At 33.3% G+C, this 14813-nt stretch overlaps 1 protein-coding gene across 1 annotated transcript in view; it reads right to left on the bottom strand.

Annotated features, from left to right (window-relative positions):
* The window catches only part of LOC118198369 (uncharacterized), a 424861-nt gene extending 419688 nt beyond the window's left edge, over positions 1–5173 (bottom strand). Inside the window, exon 1 of the mRNA XM_085807093.1 lies at positions 2365–5173. Coding sequence (XP_085663219.1) covers positions 2365–3810 — 1446 coding nt within the window. The 5' untranslated portion in view covers positions 3811–5173. The remainder of the gene's footprint in view (positions 1–2364) is intronic.
* Positions 5174–14813: the final 9640 nt, after the last annotated feature.

The raw sequence follows: 14813 nt of genomic DNA, 5'->3' as shown, positions 1-14813 counted from the left end.
ATTTCTTTCATTTATATTTTCTTAAAAAATAAAGCAGTTTCTTTCATTCATATTTTCTTATTCTGAATATTTACTCACACATATAAACTTATGAATAATATTCAGAAAGAGAAAATCACTTCATAATTTCTAGGCAATGTATTTTGCTGTTTATATATACAATTGATAATTTCTAATATTAACCAGATGCTGCGTAATGAATTCAAAATAAGCATTAAGTTTATTTAATACTATATTTAAAATAACTTTCTCTAAAGAAACAACGTAAATAAAAAAAAAACCTTCCTTAGAAGCAACGCGAAACAAAGAAATGGCTTTAAAAAAATTTCACTTTTTATGGCAATGCATTTTAAACTCCGTTAAGAAACTAAGGCAAAATACTAGAAACATGTTGGGCTGTTCTTTCAAACAAGGTTACATGTTATTATGCAAAAAAAATCACAGCTCATTTCAGTTAAATCATGAACAAACATATTAACCTTAAATACTAGGTTCTCATTAAGGAGTTGCACATTGTGAGGTCTAATTTGCAGCTCTTGCGATTACTTAGAGCAGGGTAGGCTAGTCGAAAAATTATCCACAACTGATCCGTAAAGGTAAGTTCTGGTAATTTCCTCGTTGGGTAAGAATTGATGAGAGTAACGGAATTTCTTTTCTATCACAACTTTTCTTAGTTACATCAGTTGCTATTTGCCAAGAGGAGCTGAATTTATGTTTTGAGAAGTAATTGCGTGTGGCAGTACATTTAATAAATTTCTCGGATAATGTAATTTTTTGTCATTATATTTATTTGAAGAGCTTCTTCAGATCTAAGCAGATTGTGATGGCGATAATTCGCCATTGAAGGCTGAATATTAACAAAATTAAAGAATTTAAGCAAAACAGATCTAAAAACAAGAACTTTACAGTGTCTATGGATGTAATAAATAAGGAAAACTAAGATAGAAGTTGAGCATTTAAATTATGCGAATATTTAATAATGATCCTGCATTAAGTGTTGACTCATGTATACATCTTAGTTGGAAAACATGAGAAATGAGTAATTGCGTCAAGAATGCATATAAAGCAGAAAACATTAGTCTGTCTTAAATACAGAATCAATGCTCAGGAAGTAGCCTTTTTGAGGGTTTTATAAGGGAAATTAAATTACATTTATGTCACAAATAGAAATCACTACATGAATCGCATATAGAACAGATGTTTTCGATCATTTTAAACCCAATCTAGATCAACTTATCAGTTTTTTCGGCTTTGCACATTACACTAATATTAGACTATAACATGTAAGTAAGAGTTACTAATTAGAATATAAATTTCGTAAGATATGTTAAAACAAATTCAACTCCCTCGACATTCAGTTCTATAAAAAGAGAGTATTTTAAATAATAAGTACTAAATAATTTTAATTTAAGTATGGGAACTACCAGAAACGTATTCGGTGCAGTATGTGCAGTATGACTGAGTTGAATTTGATTTACAAGTAGCAATTTGATTACTAAGTCAGATTCAACGTAAGCTATGAACTGTTACTAAAATAAATCTAATATGACATGTTGTACTTATTTTGTTTCGGTTAAATGCTGCAAACGCTGCGTTAGCATTAGCAAGAAATACTGCTTTTTTGCCAATAAATGTCACATGGTATTCTACTTATAGTGAGATTTTATTGCTACTTAATTGAATTCTAAATAAATGCACAGTTTTTGAAATAAGCGAACTAAATTAGTGTAAACATCATCTTTGTGTTTATAAAATGAAAACAAATAGCTGTCTAACTTTTGCTGTATAATTAGAAAATAAATCTACAGTTTTAATCAATTATAATAAAAGCAAGATAGCATAACTAAGTACTGTGAGAGAACTTCTGATTGACTTTCAAATTTTATAAACTTTACCTAAACTGTTCCAAACTTATTAGTTTCTTGCAATACCTATGAAAAAAAATCAACATCGCAGAATATCAGATAAGCAGCGAAGAATAGAAAAGAAGCGCATAAGAAGAAAAATTAAAAAAATTTCTGAAAGAAAATAATAAGTAAATTACTAGATCACGTTATCTATAGAACTGGATTTGAAATTTTATATAAATATAATTGTATAAATAAAGAATTATCTTATGGTTAACTTTCTTTTAATACTTATAAATTCTATATTTAGATACTTAGATTCAGATACTTCTATACTTTCAGATTCTAACTTCTATACTTAGAATCTGAAACTGCGATACCTGTTTGGAATATTATAAGAAAATTGTGGTACATTTTGCTTATAAATAAGGAATTAAATAAAGTAATATCATTTATGATTTTCATACAATCAGGTAACAGATGTTTACAAGAATAAAAAATATGATTATTGACTTACCTGAGTGTCGTTGTGATACATCCTAAGCTGATATCCATCAATAATTTTCTTATCATTGATATGCTTGATGGCGAGTTGGGCAGCTTTGTATTCGAACGGTCCAGTCTGTGGGTTAATTCTACATGATCCTCCACTCATTTCAAAAAGTCCATGAATATAAATTATTCCTTCCTCCCCTCTCCGTCTGTAAGGATTCATATGCTTGGTTTTGTTTTGTAATATGAAAACTTCCGAGACATTCGTAGCCTCTAGATCAGTAATATTTTCTGTACTTGTGGAAATATTTGATTCAAAATATTCCTCTGGAATAATTTCAGCATGTCGTTTCATCATATGATGGTTTGCATTGCGTAAAAATATTCGAGAAACATTGGGGGTAGCAGGAACGCTTATTTTTGTATTAAGAGATGTGTCCTTGATGATTTCTTCATTTGATAGGTTGCTAAGTTTCATCAAAAGTTTACGTAAACTCAGTTTGCTTTTGCTTCTAACAGAGCTCCAAGAAGCCTGTGCCCGATGTTTGAAAATAAGTTTCAGAACAGGGTTTTCAGAATTAAGATTCTCATTCTTGGAAGCAACAGTTGTTGGATTTAATCTGTTGGCAAATTCGCAGCCCTTTTTCATACTTGCACACCATCTGTCGACAATATTCAAATGATTTTCTATATTTGTTTTACCCTTAGTTGTTTCATTATAAATGCATTCATAAAACTGCCAGTAACAGGAGATATTACATGCAAATACGAAATATTTATGCCATAAAAAACGTTTTTTTGGCACATTAAAATTATACATACGAGCAAGATGTTTCATATGGCTTTCAACACATCGTTTATAGAAAGATGTGAAGAGGTTTCTGAAATTATTTCTTCTTGATATAAGATTGCTTTCCGATGGATATTTATAATACATCAAACGCGAAGAATATGTCACTTTAGGAAACTTAAGAAAATGCGGGTTTTTCTTATTTTGCATTTTAAAATGAAGCGAATTGTCGCTTTTTCCATAATATGGTAGTAGATTATGAAAAGGAATTTTCACATGCTTTTCGAGTAATACTTGCTTCCATAGTGATTGTTTTAAAGACTGGCAATCAGAAAAACAGAAATCTGAAATGAAGATTTGATTTGATTTTGTTGTATTGTTGAAACAACATAACTGATGTTGTTTTATTATATATTTGAATCCTTTTGTGGTATGTAAACTGCATTTCAGAAAAGGGCATGATTTTATATCATCATTAGGTGGGCTATAGCAAAAAAGGTAGATCCCATTATCTTCCGATATGCAACAATCACCCAGGTATATATCTTTTCGGTGGGTTTCAGCTGTCTCCTTTTGCATGGTTTGTTGATAAAATAGGTTAGTTCTATAAGCCGTTGCTGACATAAAAATTAATAAAAAAGAAAAGATTGTTCCTGTGTGTGGCATCCTTATTGTCAACATTCTGAGGCTCCTGAACCCCTTTGGAAGTAATTAGCGATACATATATGAGGTCATGATAGCTGTTCTTAGTTTACGGTGAAAGCAATAAGTAGAAATGTTTTATAAACGAGGTAACATTTTTAAGACCTTAATCACTGAGATTTAGTTTTCACGTCCTATATTATCTATTTAGGTACAAATTTAAGCAGTTTTTATGGATATACATAAGAATTGCTGTATCTCAAATTTTTAATAGGGTGGATATCAAAACACAGTAAATGCAATACTTACAACTCAAAAACACGTTCCATTGTAAATTCTGTTATAAATGCTATCGACAATTTTACGCTTATAAGAAAAGTATATGATACAATAATCACAATTTTGATCCAGTAGAAGCTCTATGTTTGGATATTTGTATCTCAAAGTACTTGCTCCTTGAATTATTTACTTTTGATTGTATAAAGTGAAATATATTTTATTATTATACTATCGGGAAAAATAGCTTTCCTTCAGACTTTTAAACAAAAGCGTAGTTCAGAAATGTACGATACAATTTTCAGTTCCCAAAAAAAGCGATGAGCTGGTTTTAAAAAACAAACTTGTCAAAAATATGATGATTCAATGCTACGCAAGTAATATACGATGCGAAAATATATTACTCGTGAACATGGCATGAAATTTCCTTTGATGTCGATATGTTGACATAAATAATGATTAATATTAGATATTATATACATAAATAATATCACACGTTAATTATAGTATTTTGATGAGTTAATATATGAGCAAAAATTTCTGACGTGTATAATATAATACTGTATTCAAATTTCAAATCGGTGTAAATTTACTTGTTCTTGATGACTTTTGTATGCATTGTAACGGTCATTACGCAACAAAACGTACTTGTGATAAGATGTAGTTAATAGTATTAAATGGGAAGCGAAGTCATGGTTCTTCAATTTATGGATGTATATCTCACAGATAAAATTGCTAATCATTGTATTTTCAGAAAATATTTTCCTATATGGCTGCTGTTTTCCCAGAAGAGTTCAAAAACTATTTCAGTCATTTTCATGCAATTCATACATACCTTTCCTGAAGCTTGTCTTTCTTTACATTTCTTTAATTGACCTTGCGATCGAAGATCTGAAGTTTAAACTATCCACATATTTCATATTTTGATCAGGGCATCGTAATACACGACGCTTGATACAGTCTCTTTAAAAATTGTAAAATATATAGTCCCCCCCGTTAAGTAACTAAACGTTCACAACTTCAAAATTTAGAAAATATATTGAAAACTGACATTCGTAGACAAAGCAGAAATGCTGTATCTAGGAAGTTGGATGAAAAGCACGCGGACGGTACGAAACGAAGTTGAAAATTGTTCTCCCGCCGCCGACAGCAAACACCTAAATGATGGTCGCCTCCGAAGTTCGCTCTGTGCAGCGCCATCTCGTGATGACAAGTATAAAGACATTCTTTGGAACGTCCGGATCGAATATATGCACAGGAAAATGCAATGATTTACACCTGCGTCTCGTTCCAGGAAAGCGTGAAGAAGACGACGCGAGTTTCTAGAAATATTTTCTCTTTTCTCTTACAACACAAATTCTCTTATATTCAAGGACTTAGGACTTTGTTTACTTCATTATATATAAATTATATCGCATTTTAGGAAAAAATCTTTCTTTCACGTTTATAAAAAATCTGATGTGTACAACACATGACTTCCTTGTATTGGAATATTAAATTATACGCATTTTTCTTGCATTTCATTTAAACTTATTGGATTGAATTAAATCTACTTGGACGACAGCGCATAAACCACAATAGAATAAATGCATTCTTTAAAATTCCCTCTAGTATTTGTTTACCATAGCGACACCCTGGCGCTAGATTCACTTACTAGTATTAAAAATTATATAACAGTTAACTTATATAATAATTATATAACGGAAACTAAGTTAACTGTTATATAATCCAATAATTATATAACAGTTAACGTATATATTTCATTCATATTATAACTCATAATGCACAAAATTTATATCATTTAAAGGATAGAATTATCTAATCGTTGCCACATGTTCTATTCAAATACTATAATAAAGCTAGAATGATGTATAAAAGAAATTAAGCAAACAAAACAAAAAAGAAACAGTTTTTCACAGACGATTGCGTATTTCTCATTTAATTAATTCAGTTCTCACTTCGCGAGAAGGCAAAAATACATAAAACTCAAAATATCTATAATAAAAATTACGAAGTAAATCTTAAACACTTATTTCCTCGAAAAAATTCCAGAGAGAATTAAGCATGATTTAATTGGCAATGATAAATGAATGCGTTATCTTAGATTGGCAACAAATCCACTAGTCTCCTGTTTCAAATGTAAACATTAATGGCCGCCATTAAAAAAAGGCTTAGTGGCACTTAGACAACTTTAAAAATGTTGATAATTCTAAAAATATTGCACACGGATTTATTAAAGGCATAAAAACCTTAAACGGAAGATAAAAACAACATAATACAATCATTTTTAAATTGCATTCGATAGCGGTCAAAATGGATATTTTCGTTGAAATATGCTGCCTGAAGCTTTTCGCGATTACAATACTTCCTTTTTACTTCGTACAAAGAAGTAAGAAATGAAAAATAAAAAGCAATGTAACTATTTTAAATATCGCTTTCAAGCCAAAAAAATTAAAATTAAGTAAATTTTGCAGTTGAAAGTCTTTTAAAGCCACATATTGTCTAAAAATGAAATCAATAATTTAAACAAGGTCATTTTAGAAATTTTTTAACGGAATTTATCATAAAATCATTTTCTTTCTGTCTCTTTCCTGATGCATAGAAGGAGGTCTGAAGGAGAAGAGAAAATATGATGAATTTAAAAGAAATCTGTTAACATAACGATAAAGATTTCGTAATTATGTATTTACATGCAGACTTTATTTTACACATACATTACCAAAAATAAGGTTTCTCAAAATTAAGTTAACATAGCTTTGCGAAACCAGTTTCAAGTAAGGGGTTTCCTTAAATATAATTTTCGGAGAACAAAATCCCCATATTTGTCAATATTCTTTGCGCTTTAAGGAGTTAAACACAGAAAGCTTCTAATTAGTGAGTCCATAATTCGCGAAGATATTCCTAACACATTTACTGACTTATATCACTTCTACAGATAAAAGTTCAACATGATTAGATCAAATTTTGGTCTGAGACACTCAAAGCAAAGCTTGCTGATTTTGATAAACGATAGTTCCATATAGAGTGAAACAACACTTTATTAAATTTTAGTTCGTTCAATAAAAGTACTAGCTACATATGTTTCTGCAAACTCGGTACGAACTTGCACTATGGAACGTTTCTTATACAACTCCTTAACATTATAGTAGATTATTTATAAGACATATTTTTGCTCTCTTAGGACTATTTCTCTAGTTTATTTCGAGAAACTGAAACAAAAGTTAAGGTAAATTTTTAGAATCCATATTTAAGGAAATAAATATCTGCAGTTACTGTTTTTCAAATCTCTTGCATATATTGGGTCATTCCATTAATATTACGAGGCCCAGTGGCGCAGTGGCTAGCGCATCGCGCAGCAGCACCACAGGTCCGGGGTTCAAACCCCGGACTGGGCAAGGTCGACTCAGCCTTTCATCCCTTGATTTCTATCCCTTGGGCCAATAAAATGAGTACCAAGTTTGCTTGGGAACTAAACACTGGGGGTCCTGCGACAAGCTGACCACCTGTTCAGGGCATATGCTTACGCACCCCGGGGCCCACGGTCAAGAAAGCAGATTTCGGGGCACTGCAGGACTGGGCCCATTAGGGCTGTTTGCGCCACTGAGTTTTAGTTTATTAATATTACAGTTTTTCTATTCAGTAAAAAGTCGGAAAGGCACGGGATAAACTAACCTATCAACCTACAATAAAAGCAGGTAGTAATCTTACTTTATTATTATTCTTAGTGCAAGTTTTCAAGTGTATAGTTTGATTTTAATAGTTATATTTTTCAAGCTGTAATGAAAGTGAGAAAGGAGCATATTTTGCTTTAAAAGTTTTATTAAAAAATCATTAATAAGTGCATTAATGCATTATATGGGAAGGGGACAATAAAAATGAAAAATGGTTCCAGAAATTCTGAGCCGAAAACTGCACACTAGAAGAATTTCTTCCTGGAAAACCTTCTACAGCTCGTATAGTATGTCCTACAAACCGTTTGGGAACAAAATGACATTGTAACTATCAAGAACTAGCAGAAGATGAAGGAGACTATATTTTAGATTAAAAATAACATTCTATCTTAATTTCGAAAATTATAAAGGTGTATAAAATCCCGCATGTGAGAGGTTTCCATGCTAGGTCCCAGCCATAAGGTCCTCTCACATGGCAGTTGAATGAAATAAGTTTTCCTCCTTTCCTGTTAGCAGCATTCTGTAGTTTTATCTTAGGGCTACACTTGTATTAACATTCAAATCTTGAATACACTTTTCATAGCTTTGTCCCTGTATCCGCTGAATCAGTCCGTGATTTCAGTTACTGGCGGTTCAATGTTGCAAAACAAAACAAAACAAAAACAAAAACAAAACAAAACAAAAAAAAAACACCCTTAAATTTCAGCATGTCTTGCGAGGTGACAAGAATGTGTAATACAATAAAATACAGCACGGATACGAATCCTGGCGAATAAGTTGTATATGTATAGGTTCGTAATACGCCTCAAATGTAACGTATGAGCCAATTGCCCTTACAAAGCCCTCCACAATGGCCTATCTCTGTAAACAAAAGCTTTGCCATAATCGATTTAACCAACAATCTTACATTTGATTTCCTCTTCTTTTAGCATTGTTCCTGTTGTCTTGCTGCCGTGTTATAACAGCTTTAGCACTAAAAGTAGCTTTTACTATAATAACGGCGCCAAAGAATAAGAGTATTGATGCTAATAGAACTTCGAAAGTATTAGTGCTAGTAAAATACAGGATTTATTTTCTATTATTCACAGTAGTAAACTGTACACTACAATAACAGAAACTACATTTTTCATTTCCCGCTCACAGTGTGAAGTTTAAGAAAAATGTCTAAATCCTTTATTTTTATACACATGAGAGTGAGAGACAGAGAGTAGCTGCAGTATATTTTGTATTACTTTATTTCGAAATAGAGTTCGTAATGTAGTACAGTGTACAGTAGACTAAATTAAATGTTGATTATGCCTTTTATAGCATACGTTAGCAATAAAATTTGATGATATTTAAGTATGATATGTGAATACATGTTTTACGTAGAGTTCGTTGTTATCCACAATTTTATCCGCGGAACTTCAATTTTATCAATATTTGATCTTCAAAAAATGCCTCTTTATGAGATAGTATCCATTTCAACAAACATTAGTTAATTTATCAGAGTTATAAAAACACTTCTTACTTTAAAAAAATGACATCTTTCTGCTCTGCGTGCTTTCTAAACGAATGAAATTTAAGTTAAAAATGAATAACTTTGTTATTTACGCCTCAGCAAAATGCGTGGATGTTCGTTTTACATAGCAAAGTAAATGGGTTTCCTGACTTTGAAAACAATTTTTATTTTTTGTTTTTGTTTTCATAAACATTTCTTTCCTATGTTAGGTAGTGCACATTCCAAGTTTATTGTATACCTAGCTTTTAGATAAATAAACCTTGAATGGTGAGGGAGTAGGGAGCTTGGTCATACACTTATGGCTTCAGCTTAAGAAATAAATCAAATTGGGTAGACTTTGAATCAAATAAGACAAACAACGAATAAAATAGTACTAATCAAATAAGACCGACAACGGCAGCTTTGGCTACATAGTACCTTTTAGTAAATATAGATGAACTTTAATAATACTTTATGTTTATCATAGTCGAATAATTTGAACAAAAGTGAAAAATTCAGTCCAAATTACTTGATCTCGCTGAAAATACAGAAGATAACATTACTTAAAATTTACGAGAGGGCACAGTGTGTGAATATTGCTATATACTGTTACGACGGTATATGCTTTTGAAAGTAAATTTCTAAACGATAGTTTGTGTGAAAAAAAACTGAACCATTAGTTTCAAATCATCATAATAGAAATTTGAAATATTTATTTAATGAAACGTTTCGTGCAGCGTTAATTGGTCTTACTGTTCTCGGGCAAAAAGCATTTAAGTCATATATATGGCAAGCTTTTCAAGCCGATTTTTCATTCTGAAGATCAGACATTTTGCTAATAAATTTCTATTAGCATAGGAAAAAATTGCTAACGCAAATTTTCTTCACAAAGGATTGACAAATATTTAAATTTCTTAGCTTTTAAAAAACTGTCGTGCAACCAAAGTTATTGGTTGTGTGAAAGAATACGTTTTTGATTCTTTTCTCAAAGTGAAAACATGGACTTTCGACAAACCAAACTTAACTCTGTAAAGAAGAGAGATAGATGGAAGAAAACAGGCAATTATAAAAGTGCATATAGTTTACTAAATACGATCAAACATGGTTATTATGTCTCCTAGATATATAGTCATTCTGCTTATTGAATAACATTTTTATCACTCCAGTTGATATTCTGGTCATCACTGACCAATAATAGACATTCTTTTCAGATTACTACAGGTACTGGTGATCAATAGACTTCCTGTTTTGCTGCAAAGGTATAAAATTTAATAAAAAGTAACTTGACATTTCAAACTGAAAGTTGTAATGCTATTAAAAGAGTTTTCATAATACTTTTATTAACAGAGCAGCTTATATATTATTTTAATGGATTTTCTTAAATGTTTTAAAGCGAAGATTTCCTCCTTCATCACATGTATTGGAAAGCATTTTGAATTTTCTTATCAGACTTCTGGTTAATTGTTCATATATTGCTGCCTTACTTTTATAGCATTTTTTTTATTTCAGCTACATATCTATCTTTTCTTCCAATTATTGATGGGAAATTTATGATTTATTTACAGCGTTACACTTAGGAATTCCTTGATTTTGTTAAAATATATATGCTTAAGTCACGGTTTTATAATTTTAAAACAATAGTTAGGGCTTAATGCCATTTTCAGTAGTGTATACCAGACATTGTGATTGACAAGTATACCAATCATTATCTTCTGAAGATGAAAACGTAACATGCTTAAGGTGTACTTATGTGAAATATATTTCTCTTGAATCACTTTCAAACATATCTTGCGTTACAGTTTTATTAGAATGTCATGGAGAAACAAGAACTCTTACCCCAGCGAAATAATAACTAGAATTTATTTGATAACAAAAACAATCTTTTATGAGAGGATGTGAACAAAGGTTTCCATATAATTATTTCGTATCAAGTAAAACATGTCGCATCACCAATAATCATGTTGATCAATAAAACATGCTTGGCACTTAAGTGGTCAAATCTGAGGTATTCGTGTGGCTTAAAATGGTCACTTCAGCTTACAAGCCAAAGGAATCTCAAAGCCAAAGGAGTCCTTTTCTGTTTTGTAAAGAAGATGATCTATGTTCATCGGGAACTTCTGGTCTCGATCGCTCAGTGGATCGCGTTTTTGTCATTGCACTTTGTATCTGTTCTGAGTACAAATGACGTGATTGGTTTGTGAAACTAACGCTAAGGAACCACCTCAGGCTTCGTTATGGGAGCAACAATTGCGATGGCTGCTTTCTACAGTGACCGGTACCCTGGATTCTCACCGATCACCCCTACTTGGCTGTGGAGTAACTTCAGGCCCTCTTTCTAGGGAGCTCCTAAACATGACAACGTAAAACTCCACTGGAAATGCGATTCTGCAAAAAAATCACACGTTGATAATTGCTCCCTCCGCATCACACGACAGCACGCAGTACCTAAAGGAGATATATTGTTTTTATTTAATATTCAGGATGTCATCTATGTTACTAAAAATTGATCTGCCTATTAGGAGTCTCAAATAATGCATAACTCTCTGGGACGTAACAGGAACTTGACTTAGGCCAAATGGCAATCTTAGAAATCTTTATTAACACAACATTTTGATGGATGCTATTTTCAATCCGTCATCAGGATTCAAGTCTATCTGAAAATAACCAGAAGTTAAACCAGTTTGGTTGTACACTTAGTCGGCCTAATGTTCCTAATTTTTCCTCAATTAATAGCAGGGTTTAATTTACATAATTGGTTATGGTATTTAAGCTCTTGCAGTTCACAGCAAGACACTTCGATTTATGATTTATGCGGGTGTGCGGGAAGGGTAAATTATTCGCTTTCGATGTAAAGCCATTGGGCTGGCAAAGGGTTTACAAGTGGAAATAATAATTTTATTTTCATTCATATCAGTGATATGTGTTTCAATGATTTGTTCCTTAATTTTATCATATTTGTAGGGGCTTGTTCTACATGCAGGATTATGGCCTGCATCAGTCTCATGCTTGACTATGTGCGTTAACTACTCACGGCACTTCATTCAAAACTACCTGCATATGAGGCAACTGGATACTTTTAACAACACTACGTTAAAACTGTGTTTTAATTGCTTTCAGTTTATCCTGGTTTCACTTCACGCCCTTTCAACCACGAGGCGGGTTCGTCTATTTCTCATGCACTCACCATAATAGGAAAATATTCCCCATCCGTTCTCAAATTTTATCCACACAATACACCATAAAACAAGTACCACTACTATACATTCAGCTATATACATAAGGCGCGCCAAACATGTTTTTAGTTATCTTCTACCAAACGGCATGGTTGCCGGTCCAACCGCAAAATGTCCCAAGCAAAGAATTATTTGTCCCAAGTCTCGTTTTCACCCTGTAAGGATCTTAAGTTTTACTAACGTTTATTTTATTTTAAATCTTTACTATCACTTCTTATTTTCTACTTCCGGCCAGAATTATAAGCGTGAAGGAGTTTATGCAAAGTTGTCTGGCGAACGCCAAGTATTTAAGTGTGGCCTTTTTGCCAAGCAGGAGAGAGGAAGCCGTGAGTTCGAAGCAGGCCGCTTACCTTAGAAGTTACGCAGTTGCTACTTTGCCTTCCAGGCTAGAGGTTTTAATCCTCTTGATAAATTAAACGTATTGTAGTGTTCACAGTCTCTGTGCTACATACGCTTCCTGTTATTATAAGGCCAATCTTATTCTAAAGTTAAATTAGAGTTTAGTTTTATTTTGATATCTTTTAAGTTAGACCCCGAGTGGAGGGTCATTGTATTCCGAAGTACGGAAGTCATTGTATATAAAGAAAAAAAAATAAAGGGTTTTGTATACCCTTCGTCTGTATCCTGTCTACTTACTACAATTAGTGAACATAGCTTTAGTAAGCTCTCTGTTCTAGTCAGGTCATTGTATGTTTCCGAAGAAGGTTAGAAGAAACATTGAACCTGATAGTGGCGCCCGACGAAGAATAACCATGGCCGAGTTTCAAGAAGAACCTGTGCTGCCTGCAGAAACAGCTCAGAATCCAGAAATGCCAGCTGCCGCCCTGGAAGGATTTGGGTATATTGTCCAGACCATGCGCGCTTCGATGAAACCAGAAGCAACGTTTAATGGAAACTCACAGGTAACCAGTTTTTTGGAAAAATTGGATGACCACTTCATGCTCTACCCCGTGCACGAGTTTCAAAAAGTTACCTTAGCTACCAGCGCTTTGAGGGGCCAAGCGCTTAACTGGTTCAAATGTATCGGCAGAAGTCTCTTGGGTCAAGCAGGAAGTCCCACCTATACCTACGAAAATTTCAAGACTGCCCTACTAAAAGCCTTCCCTGTTGTAAGGGATCGTGCGAAATTAGAAACAGAACTTTTCAGTATATATCAACAAAGAATCGAAAACCTCTCGAGCTTTATTTTAAGAAAAATTCACGTTTTCAAGCTCTTGTATGGAAACCGTCCGGATCCTGAAATAATTCAAGTGATTTTGCCGAGGTTACTACCCCAAGTGCAAGACTTTATTGAATTGAGAAATCCGACTACACTGGAAAAATTATTTGAGCTAGCAATCCAGTTTGAAAGTAGAAGAACGGCGGACGTCGAAAGAAGACGCCAATATCAACAGCGAAACCAATTTGGTACGCCAAGACTACAGCAAACTCAAGCACATGGCTACGGAGAAAAAGCGAATCAGTGGGCAAGGAAACCCGAGCATTCAAAAACAGCCGGCGAACGTCGACAGTTCAATAGCAACCCAGGAAAAAAGTCTCAAGGCCAGTGGAGAAAGAAGGAAAGCACCGAAAGAAAAAATAATTTAAACTAAAACGGATTTCTGCTGACGAGAGGGTGCGGAAATCCGAAGGCCACGAAAACCCCTCTTCCTACAAGTTAAATACAGTAATGGTGAAAAATTTAACTCTTCCGAAGATTGAAGTCTTGGTAAATAATATCCCGGCCACCGCACTCCTGGATACCGGCGCGCAGTGTTCCTGTGTGGCAGAAGTCTTTTTTAGAAAGTATTTTCGCAAATACCGCATATATAATGCGGATAATACAACAGTATTAGCGGCGCAAGGAGAACAATGTAAGTGCGTAGGTAAAGTACCTTTGTACATCCGTATCAAGGACGAACAAGTAAAGGTGATGTTTTTTATAGTAAAGAATTTGCAAGCACACTTAATACTAGGAATAGACTTTCTTTCAGACGCACAAGCTACACTGGATTTTAATGAAGCGTCTCTTAAGCTGACGATGAAACCAGTGTGTGTAGAAAAGGTTGAACCGCCAAGGGTAAATCTCGACCACCTGCCTAATGACGAGCAAGATAGAATCCGACAAGTGGTAAGTGAATTTGCTTCCTTATTTAGTGATATTCCAGGATTTACCCAGGTTACTAACCATAGTATTGACACCGGAGATGCATTGCCGGTTCGTCAAAAACCATACCGGTATGATAAGAATAAGGAAAATATTATAGAATGGCATATTACCGATATGCTACGTAAAAAGATCGTAACGCCTATCTCAAGTAGTTATGCTAGTCCGGTGGTTTTATGTAAGAAAAATAATGATTATCCTTTGGAGCATCCAAAAAGGTGGAGATTCGCTATTGA

The sequence above is a fragment of the Stegodyphus dumicola genome, chromosome X1 (genome assembly GCF_044657685.1).
Source record: "Stegodyphus dumicola isolate Sdum_Otavi_A_Nest chromosome X1, ASM4465768v1".
NCBI classification, from domain to species: domain Eukaryota; kingdom Metazoa; phylum Arthropoda; class Arachnida; order Araneae; family Eresidae; genus Stegodyphus; species Stegodyphus dumicola.
Note: the sequence above shows the minus strand (reverse complement) of the source record. Positions and strands in the feature narration are given on the sequence as shown.